We start from the raw sequence: 14,488 nt of genomic DNA on the forward strand, positions 1-14,488 counted from the left end.
CTACAAAAGTGGGCTGTTGGTTGCCCACCTCGCCACCCCCTCGGTCAAACCTCCAGCGTTCTTTTCAGACCATACCCACCACCCCACAAAACCATGACTTTTTTTTTAAAAAAATAATAAAAAAATAAAAATTAAAGGAAAGCAAAAGAAACGTAACGACAAAATGTAGTAGTTATTCCTGCACCTCCTTTTTTTTTTTTTTTTTTTTTTTGCTAAAGATTCCGGCACCTCCCTTTGCACCGAAGTTCAAACCAAAGAAACCATCTCTCAAAAATTGGAAGGGAAGAAAGAGAGGAAAAGAACAAATTAAACACCCTCGTTTCCTTCTCGAACCCATCTCTCCCTCTCATTCATTCTCTCCCGATTCCAGTAGATCTCGTCGCTCCGCTGGAGATTGGGTCGGAGACCAAGAGAAAGCTGGAAGCCAGATACGGCCTGGTGGCGGCCGATGCGATCGCCGGGTGGTTTGGATGAGGGGATGGTCAGATCCTTTACGCTGATGAAGATTGTTAGCCCTTGTTGGAAGCTGTCGCCGGAGAGCCGAGGCGACGACAGCTCCGGCCGCTTCGGCGCCGGCCGCGCCGATGGGCTCCTGTGGTACAAGGACCTCGGGCGCCACGCCGGCGGGGAGTTCTCCATGGCGGTGGTGCAGGCCAATAACTTGCTGGAGGACGGCAGTCAGATCGAGTCGGGGCCGCTGAGCTTGTACGAATCGAGCCCGCCGCACGGGACGTTCGTAGGGGTCTATGACGGGCACGGCGGACCCGAAACCTCGAAATACATCACCAACAATCTATTTTGGAACCTAAAAAGTATGCCCTTTTTGGCTATAATTCGATGAACCTCTTCCATGGCTGTCGTGTATTTTATATCGGATATTGGTTCGACAAGTTTCTTCTACGAGGATATAGAAATTGCAAAGATCTATAGTGGAATTTGCTCTTATTTACCAGAAAAATAACCAATCGGATCTTTTTTTTCATGGTCTGGCTTGTCGGATTGGTGAGAGTTTAGGTATCCGTCACAAATTCGCAGAATTCCTGTGCAAAATGTGATTTTACAGATACGTGAACTGATATTTGAATTTGTTATATTTGCGTGTATCCATGATGGCCAGACCTTTCTGTTATCTCTTATGCAATTAGCTTGTAATTATGATTTCATTCTTGCATGAGATACTGCATCGATTCTCTTAATACTTTAGATGTGGATCGCCGATCATATCCTGTCACATGATTGGTTCAACTTCAATTCTTTTTCGGATTCTTTTAATTATTTGTATTACTATGATCTGAATGCTATTCTTTTTGTAGCCAGTGCTTTTCATAACTATAGAGCGTATATGCTGTGCAGAGTATGCATTGGAACAGAAAGGCATGTCGGTAGATGTAATACGAAAAGCTTTTTCCGCTACAGAAGAAGGCTTTATCTCTCTTGTAAGAAAGCAATGGCTCACTAAGCCCCAGCTTGCGTCCGTTGGTTCCTGCTGTTTGATCGGTGTTATATGTGGTGGGGTGCTTTATGTCGCGAATCTTGGAGATTCTCGAGCAGTGTTAGGGAGATTGGAGAGTGATATTAGAGAGGTGAAAGCTGTGCAGCTGTCAACAGAGCACAATGCGAGCTTTGAATCTATCAGGGAGGAATTGCGTTCAATGCATCCAGATGATTCACAGATTGTGGTTTTAAAGCATAAGGTCTGGCGTGTGAAGGGCCTTATTCAGGTAATTCTTTTTGGCTAATTGTGCAGCTTAACACTGTACTGCAATATATTCATGCCTTTCTGTTGCTCTATCCTTGTTATTCTTATTTCTTTACCCACAAAAAAGATAGGAGGACAGATCTAGTGGACAGTATCTGGTATACTACACAGTCAGTTACACATGCTTATAATATTCTTTTATTATCTAAATAGCAAATGCTATCATGTCTAGTATTAGAAAAAAAACAAACAAAGAAACAAAGAAACAGAGAGCTGTGCAGCACAGAAAAGAGAAGAACTAAGCCTCTTACCTTATTATGTCATAAGCATTTTTCCTGATAAACAAGTGAAAATAAGGTTTTAAACCTAAATATTTACTTAAGAAAGTAGAATTATTTCCACGATGACATAGGGATGTACTTTAATTTAATATAATATCCAATGGACTGGGTGCTATGTGACTATCATTTCAGATGATTCATGAAAAATATATTGAGAATAAGAAATCAGGAATTTGCAAAAGAATGTACGCATGGGGGATGGGCTGCTCATATGGGAGACATACAAATAGAAACCAGATGCTGATATGGCTGGAATACTCTGGCTGAAATTAAATCGTAATAGTTGTTCTTTTTCTCTCTGTTATACTTAAAATACTGTAAAAACAATCTTGTTTCTCCATTATTTCCTTGCTAATATAGCTTTAGGATTTATAAGAGTGCTAGTTGGCCTTGCTCCAATTATTTTTTGTTGAAATTTATGCTATACTAGCTTTGGCATATCCCAGTACCACTCTGATACTGCCATTGGTATGGCCATTGTGGGAAGATTCTAGTTTGAACATTATCTGTGCAAAAATCAAATACAGGCCATCTAAATTGAAGATCCACATGAATAATATTGATGTACAATATTTAGAGTGCCTGAAACAGAAAATATCATATGGCAGTTGTTGTAAGCCCACTCTGACAGGGAAGTACTTGTCTCTTGGCAAGTTCTCCAAACACTTGCTGCTGCCCCACCATACATGTCTTTAGCAATTTCAGCTTAACATATATGAACATCTTCTTCCTAAATGCCTAATATAATTACCTCTCTTGGTATTTTATCATCCTAGTAGATAAAACTTATCTATAGATAGGTTCTTTCCTTTGTATCGAGATCGTTACATCAATTGCTGAATGAAGATGATGGCACCAACCATCTTGGACCTTCCTGCTGTAGAACAGAATAGCTTTCACTGGAATGATTCCCCACACCTTTTAGCGTGCCTAAAAATCTTGTATCATTGCTCTAGATCTTCTTACTACTTTTAATTAATCCTATATATTTTAAATTCAAATGTTATAATTATTGAAAATTTTACATTGGCCATGGTCGATCATCATTGTTTTATTAGGTCTGTGACATAAACTCTGACATGCAAGCACCACTCTCCAAATCTGGCACTTACATTGAGTGACTTTAGGTCCTTTGTTAGAAAATATGTGAGTATCCAGAGGATAACTACTCAGCATAATTTAACAAGTATTGCCATCAGTTGGGTTGATTGACTAATTAGGCTTGGTGGTAATCTGATAAAGGAAAGGTCTTGTAAAAGCATCCACATCTACATAATGTCCGCACAGTATCCATTTGTAAGAAATTTTCATAAATTTGGCTACCAAACATGTCATAAATTGGACTGATGGTTACATTGTTATATCTTTATTTCTTCCTGAGATTGGTGGAGTCTTATGAAATATGTTACAACACGTTCAGTGGGAACCAGGACGCCCCCCTCCCATAGGAATTAAGACCATGCTGAAATGTACATGTTGCTTGAAACTTGCACACATATTTTCAATTTTGTGACCACGTACATCTAGCATTCTAGCATTTTTTATGAATTATATGTTGTATCAACGAACCACCCTGTTCCATGTATCTGTCGCCATTTGGACTCATCATGTCACATGGTGTATGCTGAACATTAACATCTTGTAGGTCTAGCCATTTCTGTACCTTCATCAAAAAAATTTAGCAGTTTGTGGTAGAACTGCAGACCCTGGAACTCACATCCTGAATGTATTCTGTCTCTAACGTGCAACATGGTCTGCTAAAAATATTCTTCGTATAATTATTCATGGTGTCTGCAGTTTCTTCCATCTGTTACTTTATTCAACACCCCAAAAAAGATTGGTGTGTAGATAATATTAGACCGCAAATATGTTTTAATTATTTGTTTTCTTTCTAAATCATTTTCTGCAGGTTTCAAGATCTATTGGGGATGCTTATTTGAAGGATGCAGAGTTCAACCGTGAGCCTCTGCTATCAAGGTTCCGGTTGCCTGAGCCCTTTTGTAAATCAATCCTCAGTGCTGAGCCAACAATAGTGACGCATAAACTCTGTCCAAAAGATCAGTTTTTAATATTTGCATCAGATGGTTTATGGGAACACTTGAGCAATCAAGAAGCGGTTGAAATGGTTCACAACTCACCTCGTAGTGTAAGATGTCTTTTGTGTTCCCGGTTCTCTCATTTGCGTTATACCTTTATGCTTCTTGTACATAAGACGTTTCCATTTATCAAGCCATTGCTTGAAGTACTCATATAGGATGAACGGTTGTTTAAGAAATACCCTAACTACTTACATGCGTCACTGCTAGATCTTAAAACTTAAAAGGCATTATCTGCTTCTATTTTCTTTTTCTTGCCAATATGAAATTTATTTAGTTGATTGGGTAGATTTATAGATGTCGAACAGTGAGATGTGGAGGTGTTTTAATTATAAGACTGATTGTAGTCATAAGATGGATACTAGGTGCAAGGGTTTGGTTGATCCTAGTAGCATTTTTAATTCATTACAACTACAGAATTTACTTGTTAATAGTTGGCAAGCGCTAACATGTTATTCACATTCAACATTTATTGTTCGAAATTTACAAACTCCATGCTTGATATTCTGCTCTGTTCCATTATATTAATTAGTGTCTGACAGGATATCACTGAACTATCCATAACTGTGCAGGGAATCGCAAGGAAACTTATAAAAGCTGCTATGCAAGAGGCTGCAAAAAAAAGAGAATTGAGATACTCAGACCTGAAAAAGATTGATCGTGGGATCAGAAGACATTTTCATGATGATATCACTGTAATAGTTATATTTCTGGACCATACTCAGATAAGTAAGAACTTCTATCATGGCCCTGTACTTTCCCTAAGGGGAGGTGGGAATCCAGTTCCAGTTTAAGCGTATCCTGCAATCATGAGTTCTAGATGCTTCGTCTGAAATCTATCCCCATGCATGAAGCTGAATATTTGCTTATATCTACTAGCTTGGAATCAGATATTCTTTCTTCAGGCTATACCAGAGACAGCTGGTGATTAAGATGAGAATTTAAGCATTATAGGAAGAAAATTTATTACACTTAAAGTCTGCCTGAAAATTCGTATTTTTGAACTGGAAATAGATGCAGTTAGCAGTCGCACCTTATGGTGGAGGCCTGGGTTCAGTTCTTACAAACTGACTGAAAATGGTGGCCTCTTGATGCAGGTATCAAGGATTAACTGGTCAGTAAATGGATTTCCTGCTATTAACAATTGTCCTTGTACTCTAAGAGTGCAGCTGCAGGAAATCATGACTGGCAACCCATCTCTTGTTGCTCTTTGATTTTGCAGCGTGGCTGTGTTCAGCTTGCGATATCTATACTCATGGGGAATGTTAGTTTGGAGGTGAGACCAAGAATCTGGATGCAGTTGTTTTGATGAGTTTCATTTTAAAGCTTGTAACTTCCTTAGTACTCTTAAAGACTATAATGGTATCATTTACAATTTTTTTTATTATTACTCTTATTCTCTTCTGGTGCAATGTAATTTCTGCAAGAACTTTGTAAAGAAATTCCCAATTTTGAGATAAGCCGAAGAAACACCAGCTACCCGCATTTTCTTCTAAATTGTTCTGCTTGTAACCCACTTTCAGGAACAAGTAACCAAAGTAAGCTTGTTTATGTACTTATAAACTTAGCTCTTTACAGCTTAAAATTGTTTGCTTCCTTCTCTTTTCCTTTCTTTTTACTTTTCTGAGAAATATGGTCGAAATGCGGCCTTTGGATTGGAACCTGGGAGTCTTGAACCCGCCCCCGCACACGTGCCGAGCAGTGACAATCCCAATTTGAATACGGTGAAACCACACAGAGAAGTGTTGAGATATAACTAATACAGTTCAAGGCCATCCTTTTTGTGATAAGGAGGCTTTGCTCATCCATATTGGCAGCCCGGCCAAATGTGAAACTTACGAATGTCTCGAGTTTCACCATCAATGATTATCGATGCGAATCTACTTGACGTCGCCTGTCCTCAGTGTATCCAGTTGGGTTAAAATCTGCCATGGCGGGCATTAATGTCAGGGTATCTGTTATGTATCATGATATTGGGTTCAGAACTCAGAACCGGTGTCCCAACTCCATTCTATTAATAGTCACTTAGCGGCATTTCAAAGTTGCTCCAGGGAACGCAGTTTGGCTCAGCTTGGTTTCATTCACGGGCAGTTTGGTTTCGATTAAAGGTTTCAATTCCACCTGAAATATCTCATTAAAGAGAAATTTGAAGAGGATTTTCCCCAGTGGTGGTTCCACATCACTTTCAGCAATGTGGTCTTTTACGAGCTTCATGCTTCCAAGGATCCCTTGTTGATCATCTTTCAACGTAATGAGATACATTAACAGCAAACAACCTGACAAAACCTCTTTAAGACCGAAAAAAAAATAACCAAATCAACAGAATCCGAGTGTTGCTGGATCCCATTTTCAGCGGGGGTATGCAACTAATTATCTATTCCATCATGAAGCATGAGGGCACAAGGGCATCAATTGTTACACAAGCCCATTGGTTCAGAACAGAAATCCGGTAAAAACATGTCCAAAGAGCTATCATCAGAGAACCACCCACCACAAGCCAAAATAAGCTTCTAATTGTCCACCGGAACAAGACATTAATTCAATACTTCAGTGGAATAAGAAAGATGTTAAAACAACCATCTCTGAAATTAGAGTTAATTTAAGAACAACCGTGCAGCCATGTCGACCAGCAGCCCTTTATAATCCTAAGAACAATCAATACACATGCAACGGCACCAGGGGATAAAATCTCCATTTGTCATTACACTTTCTGCAATGGGTATCTCCATATGCTACACCGTGCAAAAACAGCAATTAGGAGAAGAGGAAGGCAACAAAGCGTACAAAAAACATAAAGGCCTTCCAAACATGAGATTCATATGACCAAAAAGGATGGAGTCAGAAAATAAAGGTGATATTGTAACTATGAATCGGTGTAGGTGTGGCGGGGGTGCCACATTGTCTTACCACAAAGAGTCCTTACTCCTCTGGCCTCTCATCTGGTGTTAGCTACAGAAGCCATCTTCTGGTTTAAATCACAACAGGAAAAAGGAGAAAAAGAGGGTCAGAACCCAAACAAGACTATTGTTGTATCTCCTCAATAATCCCCAATGATAAAGACCTACCAGCTCAGAGTTGGCCTTGCCATGGGCTTGAGAGGTGCCGGATGTTTGCGAAAATCTGAAAATAAAATAATGGAAAAGAATCAATGAAGTGTTAGTGCGAGAATGGCAGTTAAATTTGTCACATCATCATACAATGAGAAGATGAATGCAAAAAGACAAAATGGTCACTCACCTGATTGCTCTTGCCTGTCTTTTTTCTTCTTCTGTAGTCCCAGTTTTGGAGTCTGGAGCAAATCTTTCTAACCGAGCCTTCTTCTTTGCTTCCTCATCAACTGGGGCGTGTACTTTAAGCCCAAATCTGAGAAATAACATTAAAAAAAGAAAGCCTCAAAGCAAATCTAGAATGCTATCAAAGATCTGACAATAAGCATAAGTATGCAGTCAAAACATGCTAGATGCTGCAGTAAGAATGTGCAAGATGGTACTTCTCCACTCGGGCTTTTCTTTTCTGCTCTTCCAGTTGTCCGGCATTCTGTATTCCATGCAAGGTAGACCCAGTTCCAAACCTGCCAACAATATGGGCTCACTCAAAACAATAACAATACAAGGTTTTGAAAAAAAGGGGGGATTTAGACTTTGGCATTGAATTGGAAGTTATTTAGAGCTTGATGAACAAGCCAGAAGAACTATGAGCACCACAAAGATATCTAAAGGATGATACACTAACAAGTGCATATTTACAGCATGGTTGAAAACATAAAAAGCGAACAGAAGCACGGAAGTGTCGTCCACTAAGTGAACTTGAAAAAACTTTAAATAACTACATACTAGTTAAAAACCAGGAGTTACCTAGAAATGTTGCAGTTAACAGCGGCCCACTTCTCCCTCTTCCAAACTCATGGTGAATCAATAACGAAATCACTACAGATATTTGGTTTCTCAGTTACTAAGCAGGACAACTGACGAAACACTTGTTTTAACTAAACCTGGAGAAAGGTTTGGCTGCATCTTTAGTCATAAGATGCAGGGGCCAACCAGGGAAGCCAGCTGGCAAACTGGTATCACTATTCGTCCAGTACCTTTCTATTGATCAAACACCTGCATAATCTGCAACGAAAACTCAAGCTGAAACATTTCAAAACTAGCATGAGTCTGAAACAAAAATGTTGGAGCACTTTCTTTTAGCTATAATCTTGTGCATCCTCCAAAGGATGACACAAAGCACTATGCTCAAGAACGAATTATGAAAAATGTTCAGTGGTTACCCTTTTTCACACCTTAGTTCCAAATACTCACATGACAACCCCAATGATTCTTCATGCACATGCTGACCCCCAGTTGATTAAAACCTCGCTCCAGATAGCATAAAGCAAAGTCATTGTGCCATCACATTTGCACCTTTCCCTATAGCACCTTTCCCTTCAAGACGCACTTCCAAATACCACCATTGCTGTCTACATGCTGCTATTGACACTTAGGAGATGATTCTTCTCATGTCATTGAAGTTCATTTATAAACTCCCCTCCTTAGTTTCATATGCCACTCAATTTAGAAAGTAAAGTATTTCTGTATCAAAACTGTTTATGCATCTTTTGACTTTGCATAGAACATCAAAAGTTTGTTTGTGAAAGAGAATAAGAAAATTTGCACGACACCTCTAAATCCCCAAACTCTTCTTGTTATTCAGTTATGACACCAACATCTACAAATTTCCTTGCCATCGGTGCTGGTTAAGCTAACTAGGCATGTGAAGCAAATAATTTCTATACTGAGGCATAGGTAACCTAATAAATCCAAACCAAATCAGTTTCTTCATGTGGATAGAGGTGTAGAGCAGCACTCCTCTTTCTCCTCTCTGCTTTTCCCTCCATTTTCACACTCTCCTCTCCTATTTCAGCCAGTGGTTGATATAATACAATTGTTCTCAAAGCCTAGATGACCAAAGTATAGCTGCATGCAGGTGGTACAGTTCATCCATTATTTTCCCCCACCCATTCACCTTCTCCTTTTGTTCTTTGTCCCTTGCTTATCCCGTACCTCAATTGATCCTTATTAATACTTGAAGTCAAGCATTACAATTCCCAATTGGAGCTCATTGAATCATAGCCACAATTGAGGCAAGTCGAGCACAACCCAGGTAGCAACCTCTCTTTTCATGCATAGCAATCCAATAACTTCTTGTGGCAAGAACAGATTCTAGTGTCTAGCCATACTGTATAACTCCTCTCACTGCCTTGAACCACTGGCTTCTAATTGGCAAACATGATACACATTCCTAGAAGATCTAGCTGCCTTGCTAAACCAATAGAAATATATAAAGGTCTTTGTAGTTAGATTTCCTTGCTAGAGCATGACAGGCCTTCTCTGGACTAGCCTTACCATCATCCATCATCTTCTAGCTAATACAGTCAGCAATATTGATGTTTGATCTACATCTATCCTCTAGAAAGAGCTTTTAAAACGATTCTGTTATAATGCAATGATAGTTTCTGCCTATACTGAACTTAAGTAGCAGGAAACATTTATCTAGGGTGCTGCACCCACTTCTCAATCTCACAGAAAACTACCATGAATCCACCCACACCAGCTCTAGCTTAAGGAAACTACTGTTGAATTTAGATTTTGTCCAAACCCATCGAAGATTAATTTCAACTAAAATATCAATCAACAGAAGCAAATGCACAGATCATATAAAGATTAAGACTGCTTATTACTTACTACAACAATGATTACTGGATGGTGCCTAAACATAAACATTGTAGCACAACAATTATACAAACTAAGCAATAGTCATCAAATAGTACAAAAAATACTTATGATGACTACTGCAGTAGCTAGCCACCGTAAAAAGATATTAAAGGACAAGATAGTTCAATTACCATGAGATTACTCATCATTTATCTTCATCCATATTCAGGTACAAGTCCCTTTTCCAGCCATACAAACACCAAGTTCGCTTATTAGGTAGGAAAATAAGCAACCACATCCCTGGATCTTAATCATTTTATAAAATGCAGTATAATTGGCTTTTAGGCATATTAAAATATTTTTTCTTTTTTAGTAACATTGACTTCGTGCTCATGAAATAAAACTGTCCAAACTCAACTACATATATTAACACCGAAAGCCAAATCATTATGACCTAGCATCAAATAATTTAAAAATAACTGATTTTATGGTCTAGGGTCTTTTATGTCATGAGTGGTGATGGAAAACTTGCTTAAATTCAAAAAAAAGGGCAACCTTTAAAAGGAGAATTCAACAACCAGATTCAAACAAAGACAATCAACAATTAGAGGATGGGAAAACATATTTGACAGTCATAATTCACAGACCGCTCATTCATTTACGTCTCACATGGTCATTTATGATTTCCTTAGAAATAACCATCCCCCAGATGGCAGGTTTGCCCTCAATCTATTACTTTTAAATATTCAACAACATCCAAATATCTACCTGACGATATCACCAATACCGTCAATGATGTCCAAAAATTCTAAGCACAAAGCATAATCACCCAAAAATTTTGCTAACTTTTGCCTAAAGATGTATAGCCATAGAATTACGTATCTATATTCTCACCATTAATCAAATCTATTCTTTGGCTGAATCATCGAACCCTGACAGGTATTTCCATTATAAGATTCATCATCATGGGGCTCTTTCAACACTCCAAAACCTGTTTTCACTTTTCCCTACCAGCCAAACTGCCTGACATGCTGATACAGTTAAGATCACTTCTTAATTCAAGCAATCTCCAGGTTTCAGCTTGACAAGCATGATTATCAGGACCTTTCATCTCTTAGTAGTAAAAATCCCCTTGTTTCCTTGATATGTATCTTTCAGATGAAAAAATAATATTTTTCTTTAAATATGTGTAATCTCCACCAAGCCTACTAAAACACCACTGCTCCCATTCTCTTAGGTAGAAGGCTCACAGAAAACTTACCCCAAGACACCATTATTGATTGCTACAACTTGAGATTTGACAAATCCAATGGTCTGCAAATTGAATTTCCCAGACCAAACACATATGAGAAATGCGCACATCACCTCGAATATTTTCCTTTATGCGTTTGTATCTCCTTTCAATCCAGCTGCATTATAATCTTTAATCGAGACGACTATACCTATGCTTCTAATTCCTAATATGCTCAAGGCTGCAAACTGAGACGAATCATATCAAGCCCAAAGCCTTCTGATCCATACTTCAATTGCCAATGTCCCCCAAACCACTCATACCAGTAAATTTGATGGGTAATCGGTTCATCTTAGACCCATTGTGCTATAAAACCAAACGTTTCCTAATCTTACGGCAATAATACAGCATCAGATTCCCCCCTTTCCTTAACATACAAGACGCAGCATCCAAGCAGGACACGATGTTTCCTAGAATTCTTGATATGCACTCGATGTCCAACTATCCTGATTCCCAGAAAAAGAAGGACCCAAGAGATCAGATAAACGGCACATAACATAATACCGGAAATCATGGAATGCATTTCAAGGGGGTTTCCGTTCCATTAAAGGCGGAGGTTGAGGATGAGATTGAAGAACAGAACAAACCCTAGAATTCTCGCATATCGACGAAATACATATAAAAGATAGGGGAAAAAGAACTAAAAAAAAAATATTACGTCTTGACTTCAATTCTACTGCATCAGGAACCTACCGCTCGGCTCGAGAGTTGCGCTTCTCCTCCTCGGTCAGCAGCACGGGCATCCCGAAACGCTCCGCTCGACGGAGCTTCTTCTGGAGATCGGTGGCGGCGCCGGCCGCCGCAGCAACTGCCGTCGCCGAGGAGGGCCCCACCGAGGTGGTCCCAGAGGCCTGGATCTTGGGCCCCTTTTGCTCTACCCCTTCCCCTCCTCCCTCCTTGCGCTGCTCCCCGGCGTTCCCATGGTCGGCGGGCTGCTCCGCGAGGGAGGTCGAGGTATGGGGAGGAGTAGGGTCTTCGAGGGGCTTGTTGGAGGACGCTACCACCGCCGGAGCAGGAGGAGGCGTATCTAGGGGTTTCTTGCCCGTTTTTTTCTGGGGCTCCTTGCCCTCGGGTATCTGAGGCTCCATGGAGAGAGAGAGAGAGAGAGAGAGTAGTGAAGAGCGGCGGGTTGGTTTTCGGGGTTTCAGAAAGGAGAGCTTTCTTTTTCCCTCTCGTCAGGATCCGGTTATGGATCCAAAATTTTCCGCATGCCCTGAAAAGGCCTGGCCTCTCCCTCCTTCTGAAGTCTGAATAAGAATAATATAGTGACATATATTACACTAAGCCCAACCTCTAATTTGATGATCCTAGCCTCTCTCCCATGTATCTGAAATTGATTATAGATTGGGCCTAGGCATAAAAAATATCAATTTTAAATAGGCTTGATGCGAAGCCCTACTAAAAATTCATATAATTTAGACCCAAGGTCTGGCCCACGATCAACTCAACTTATATCCATTCATATTCATCCTCGCTTCTCTATACCATTTAATTTGTGGAGTTTTCTAGAACCCAATCTTACCCATCCATCCGATCCTTTCCTATATATAATTAGTTCTAGTCTAAACCCAAGCACAAGTTAGGAAGACAAAAGAAAACTAATTTGATGATCCTAGCCTCTCTTTCCTTCAACCAATTATATTCATTGATATTCATCCTCAATTGCTTCACTATATCTCTTGATCAATCGAGTTTTCTAGAACCCCAATCTCATCCATCCATCATAACCTTCTCTGTTTATAAATATTCCTCATCTAAACCCAAAACATAGAGAAAAATTCAAAAGATAAGAAAACCTATTGAGAAAAAAAAAGCTGAACAACCAGCCTTGCTTCTTCTTCTTTCCCTTCTTATTCTTTTCTCCTCTAATTTGGACCCTCTCAAATCTTTTTTAACTGGTTTCTTCTCTCGACTTTTAAGTTGAGAGAAATTTTTCCCACGTTCTCTTATTTTTAGTCTTTTGTCCTCGAATCTAAATTTATTGAACCCTTTGCTAGTTGGCTTTCCTTAATTAAGTTTTAAGAGGAGAAAGCTTTCCAATGGCTTAACCCAGCAATCCCCTCTCTTATTATTTGCCCCCATTTATATACTTGTTGCTGTATATTTCATAACTTTTCTTGTAGTCTTCAAATCTTAGACTAAAATTTGAAACATTTATTAATATTCTATTCAATGAAGCAAACACTAAATCTCATCATGTTTTTTTTTGTGGATAAATGCATCACAAAGACATTAGTCTCATATCTTTTTTTGGGAAAATATATCCTAAAATAGTTCCATGATATCAATTTTGCACTAGGAAAATATTTTTGCCGATTCCGCACTTGAAGACTACTGTTACTTTTTTCCTCGATCTTGACCTTCTCGCTGTTTCTCTCTAGTAACCCTGGTTGTCAGGCGGTTGATCAAGGCCCTCGTCAACTTTAGCCTAGTAATCATAGGAGCATGAGGAGAGCACAATCGCCTGCTCCATGATCTATGGTGATCTACCGGTAACCTTTATATTTGTTACCTAATCAAAATTATTTATACCAAAAATTGGCTTTGCAAGTAATGAGATCTATGATATCATCCTTATTGATGGTTGGATTTGGCTGGCCTTGTCTTGGTTCGAGATTGATCCTACTTCTTCATATGTATACAATTACATTGATTTTGAACTTCTAACTCATTACATTTCAGTACAAAAATTCAGCGTAGAACATCAACGCAAGTAAAATCTTAGCTCAAGTAGATCCAATGTTATAACGAGCCCCATTGAGAATAAGCATGGGAAGAACCAAAACATCCACACTATCTGAAGTTTAATTTAAGAATTGGTCATTGTTCTACTGATTGTACTCATACTAGAGCTATTTGAGCTACCGTTGTATTATAAAATAAATAAATATTGGTCATTAATGGCCTTAGATTTCCCTAGGTACATGCATCATAAAATTTATGCAATATAAGCAATATTTTTAAAATAAAAAAGTCGACAGTGTTGTTGCATTTGCAATCGCCTCAACGTGGGCTTTTATTGTAGTACGAGATTCAGGACTGGGCCTGAGCGACGTGGGCTACCATTTAATGGGTTCCAGATTTGGGAACAGACTTTGGAATACAGAAAAAGGAATACTCTAAATATTCCTTTTTACCCGGGTCTCTCGGGTGAGAGCCGTGTATCCTAACCAAGTAGATTACAATGCAAGCCATCTTTTATTCTATTAAGGATAGACAATTGAGAGAGCGTAGATCCACGGCAATAGAGACGAGGAGTACCTCAGCAGTAGCTCTAAAGATTGACCTCCTTAGGTGCCAGATCTGCTCATGTATGAGACTTATTTTGACTCAGACAAAACCCAATCTACTTGTATCTGTTGTTTCTT

At 39.2% G+C, this 14,488-nt stretch overlaps 2 protein-coding genes across 4 annotated transcripts; one reads left to right on the plus strand and one right to left on the minus strand.

Moving 5' to 3' along the window:
* Positions 1–213: 213 nt before the first annotated feature.
* Positions 214–5,699, plus strand: LOC103706632 (probable protein phosphatase 2C 38). Of its 2 annotated transcripts, XR_001879420.3 has the most exons (5): positions 214–812; positions 1,354–1,721; positions 3,950–4,186; positions 4,709–5,250; positions 5,359–5,699. XR_001879420.3 is itself a non-coding variant. In XM_017842656.3 (4 exons), exons 1-4 carry the CDS (start codon positions 449–451, stop codon positions 4,928–4,930), a joined length of 1,191 nt encoding a protein of 396 aa, XP_017698145.1. In that variant the 5' UTR covers positions 214–448; the 3' UTR covers positions 4,931–5,699. The 2 variants fall into 2 exon arrangements, 1 of the variants encoding a protein (XP_017698145.1); XM_017842656.3 differs by having other exon boundaries at positions 4,709–5,699.
* Positions 5,700–6,488: 789 nt separating this feature from the next.
* On the minus strand, positions 6,489–12,357 carry LOC103706631 (protein MODIFIER OF SNC1 11-like). 2 transcript variants are annotated; one of them, XM_008790789.4, is made up of 6 exons: positions 11,814–12,357; positions 7,627–7,707; positions 7,374–7,499; positions 7,202–7,256; positions 7,044–7,098; positions 6,489–6,868 (listed from the first exon to the last, which is right to left on the minus strand). In XM_008790789.4, exons 1-5 carry the CDS (start codon positions 12,206–12,208, stop codon positions 7,072–7,074), a joined length of 684 nt encoding a protein of 227 aa, XP_008789011.1. In that variant the 5' UTR covers positions 12,209–12,357; the 3' UTR covers positions 6,489–6,868; positions 7,044–7,071. The 2 variants fall into 2 exon arrangements, with proteins under 2 accessions (XP_008789011.1, XP_008789010.1); XM_008790788.4 differs by having other exon boundaries at positions 6,496–6,868; positions 7,044–7,101; positions 11,814–12,356.
* Positions 12,358–14,488: the final 2,131 nt, after the last annotated feature.

This window comes from Phoenix dactylifera, chromosome 13, assembly GCF_009389715.1.
Source record: "Phoenix dactylifera cultivar Barhee BC4 chromosome 13, palm_55x_up_171113_PBpolish2nd_filt_p, whole genome shotgun sequence".
Lineage (NCBI taxonomy): Eukaryota > Viridiplantae > Streptophyta > Magnoliopsida > Arecales > Arecaceae > Phoenix > Phoenix dactylifera.

What these genes read in the sequence shown, in the direction of transcription:
- LOC103706632 (XM_017842656.3), top strand. Translation starts at nt 449, where the DNA reads ATGCGATCGCCGGGTGGTTTGGATGAGGGGATGGTCAGATCCTTTACG. An exon ending in TCTATTTTGGAACCTAAAAA is followed by an intron (nt 813 to 1,353) that starts GTATGCCCTTTT and finishes TATGCTGTGCAG; the next exon opens with AGTATGCATTGGAACAGAAA. An exon ending in GTGTGAAGGGCCTTATTCAG is followed by an intron (nt 1,722 to 3,949) that starts GTAATTCTTTTT and finishes CATTTTCTGCAG; the next exon opens with GTTTCAAGATCTATTGGGGA.
- LOC103706631 (XM_008790788.4), bottom strand. Translation starts at nt 12,208, where the DNA reads ATGGAGCCTCAGATACCCGAGGGCAAGGAGCCCCAGAAAAAAACGGGC. An exon ending in AGACAGGCAAGAGCAATCAG is followed by an intron (nt 7,257 to 7,373) that starts GTGAGTGACCAT and finishes TTTTATTTTCAG; the next exon opens with ATTTTCGCAAACATCCGGCA. An exon ending in GCAAGGCCAACTCTGAGCTG is followed by an intron (nt 7,102 to 7,201) that starts GTAGGTCTTTAT and finishes GATTTAAACCAG; the next exon opens with AAGATGGCTTCTGTAGCTAA.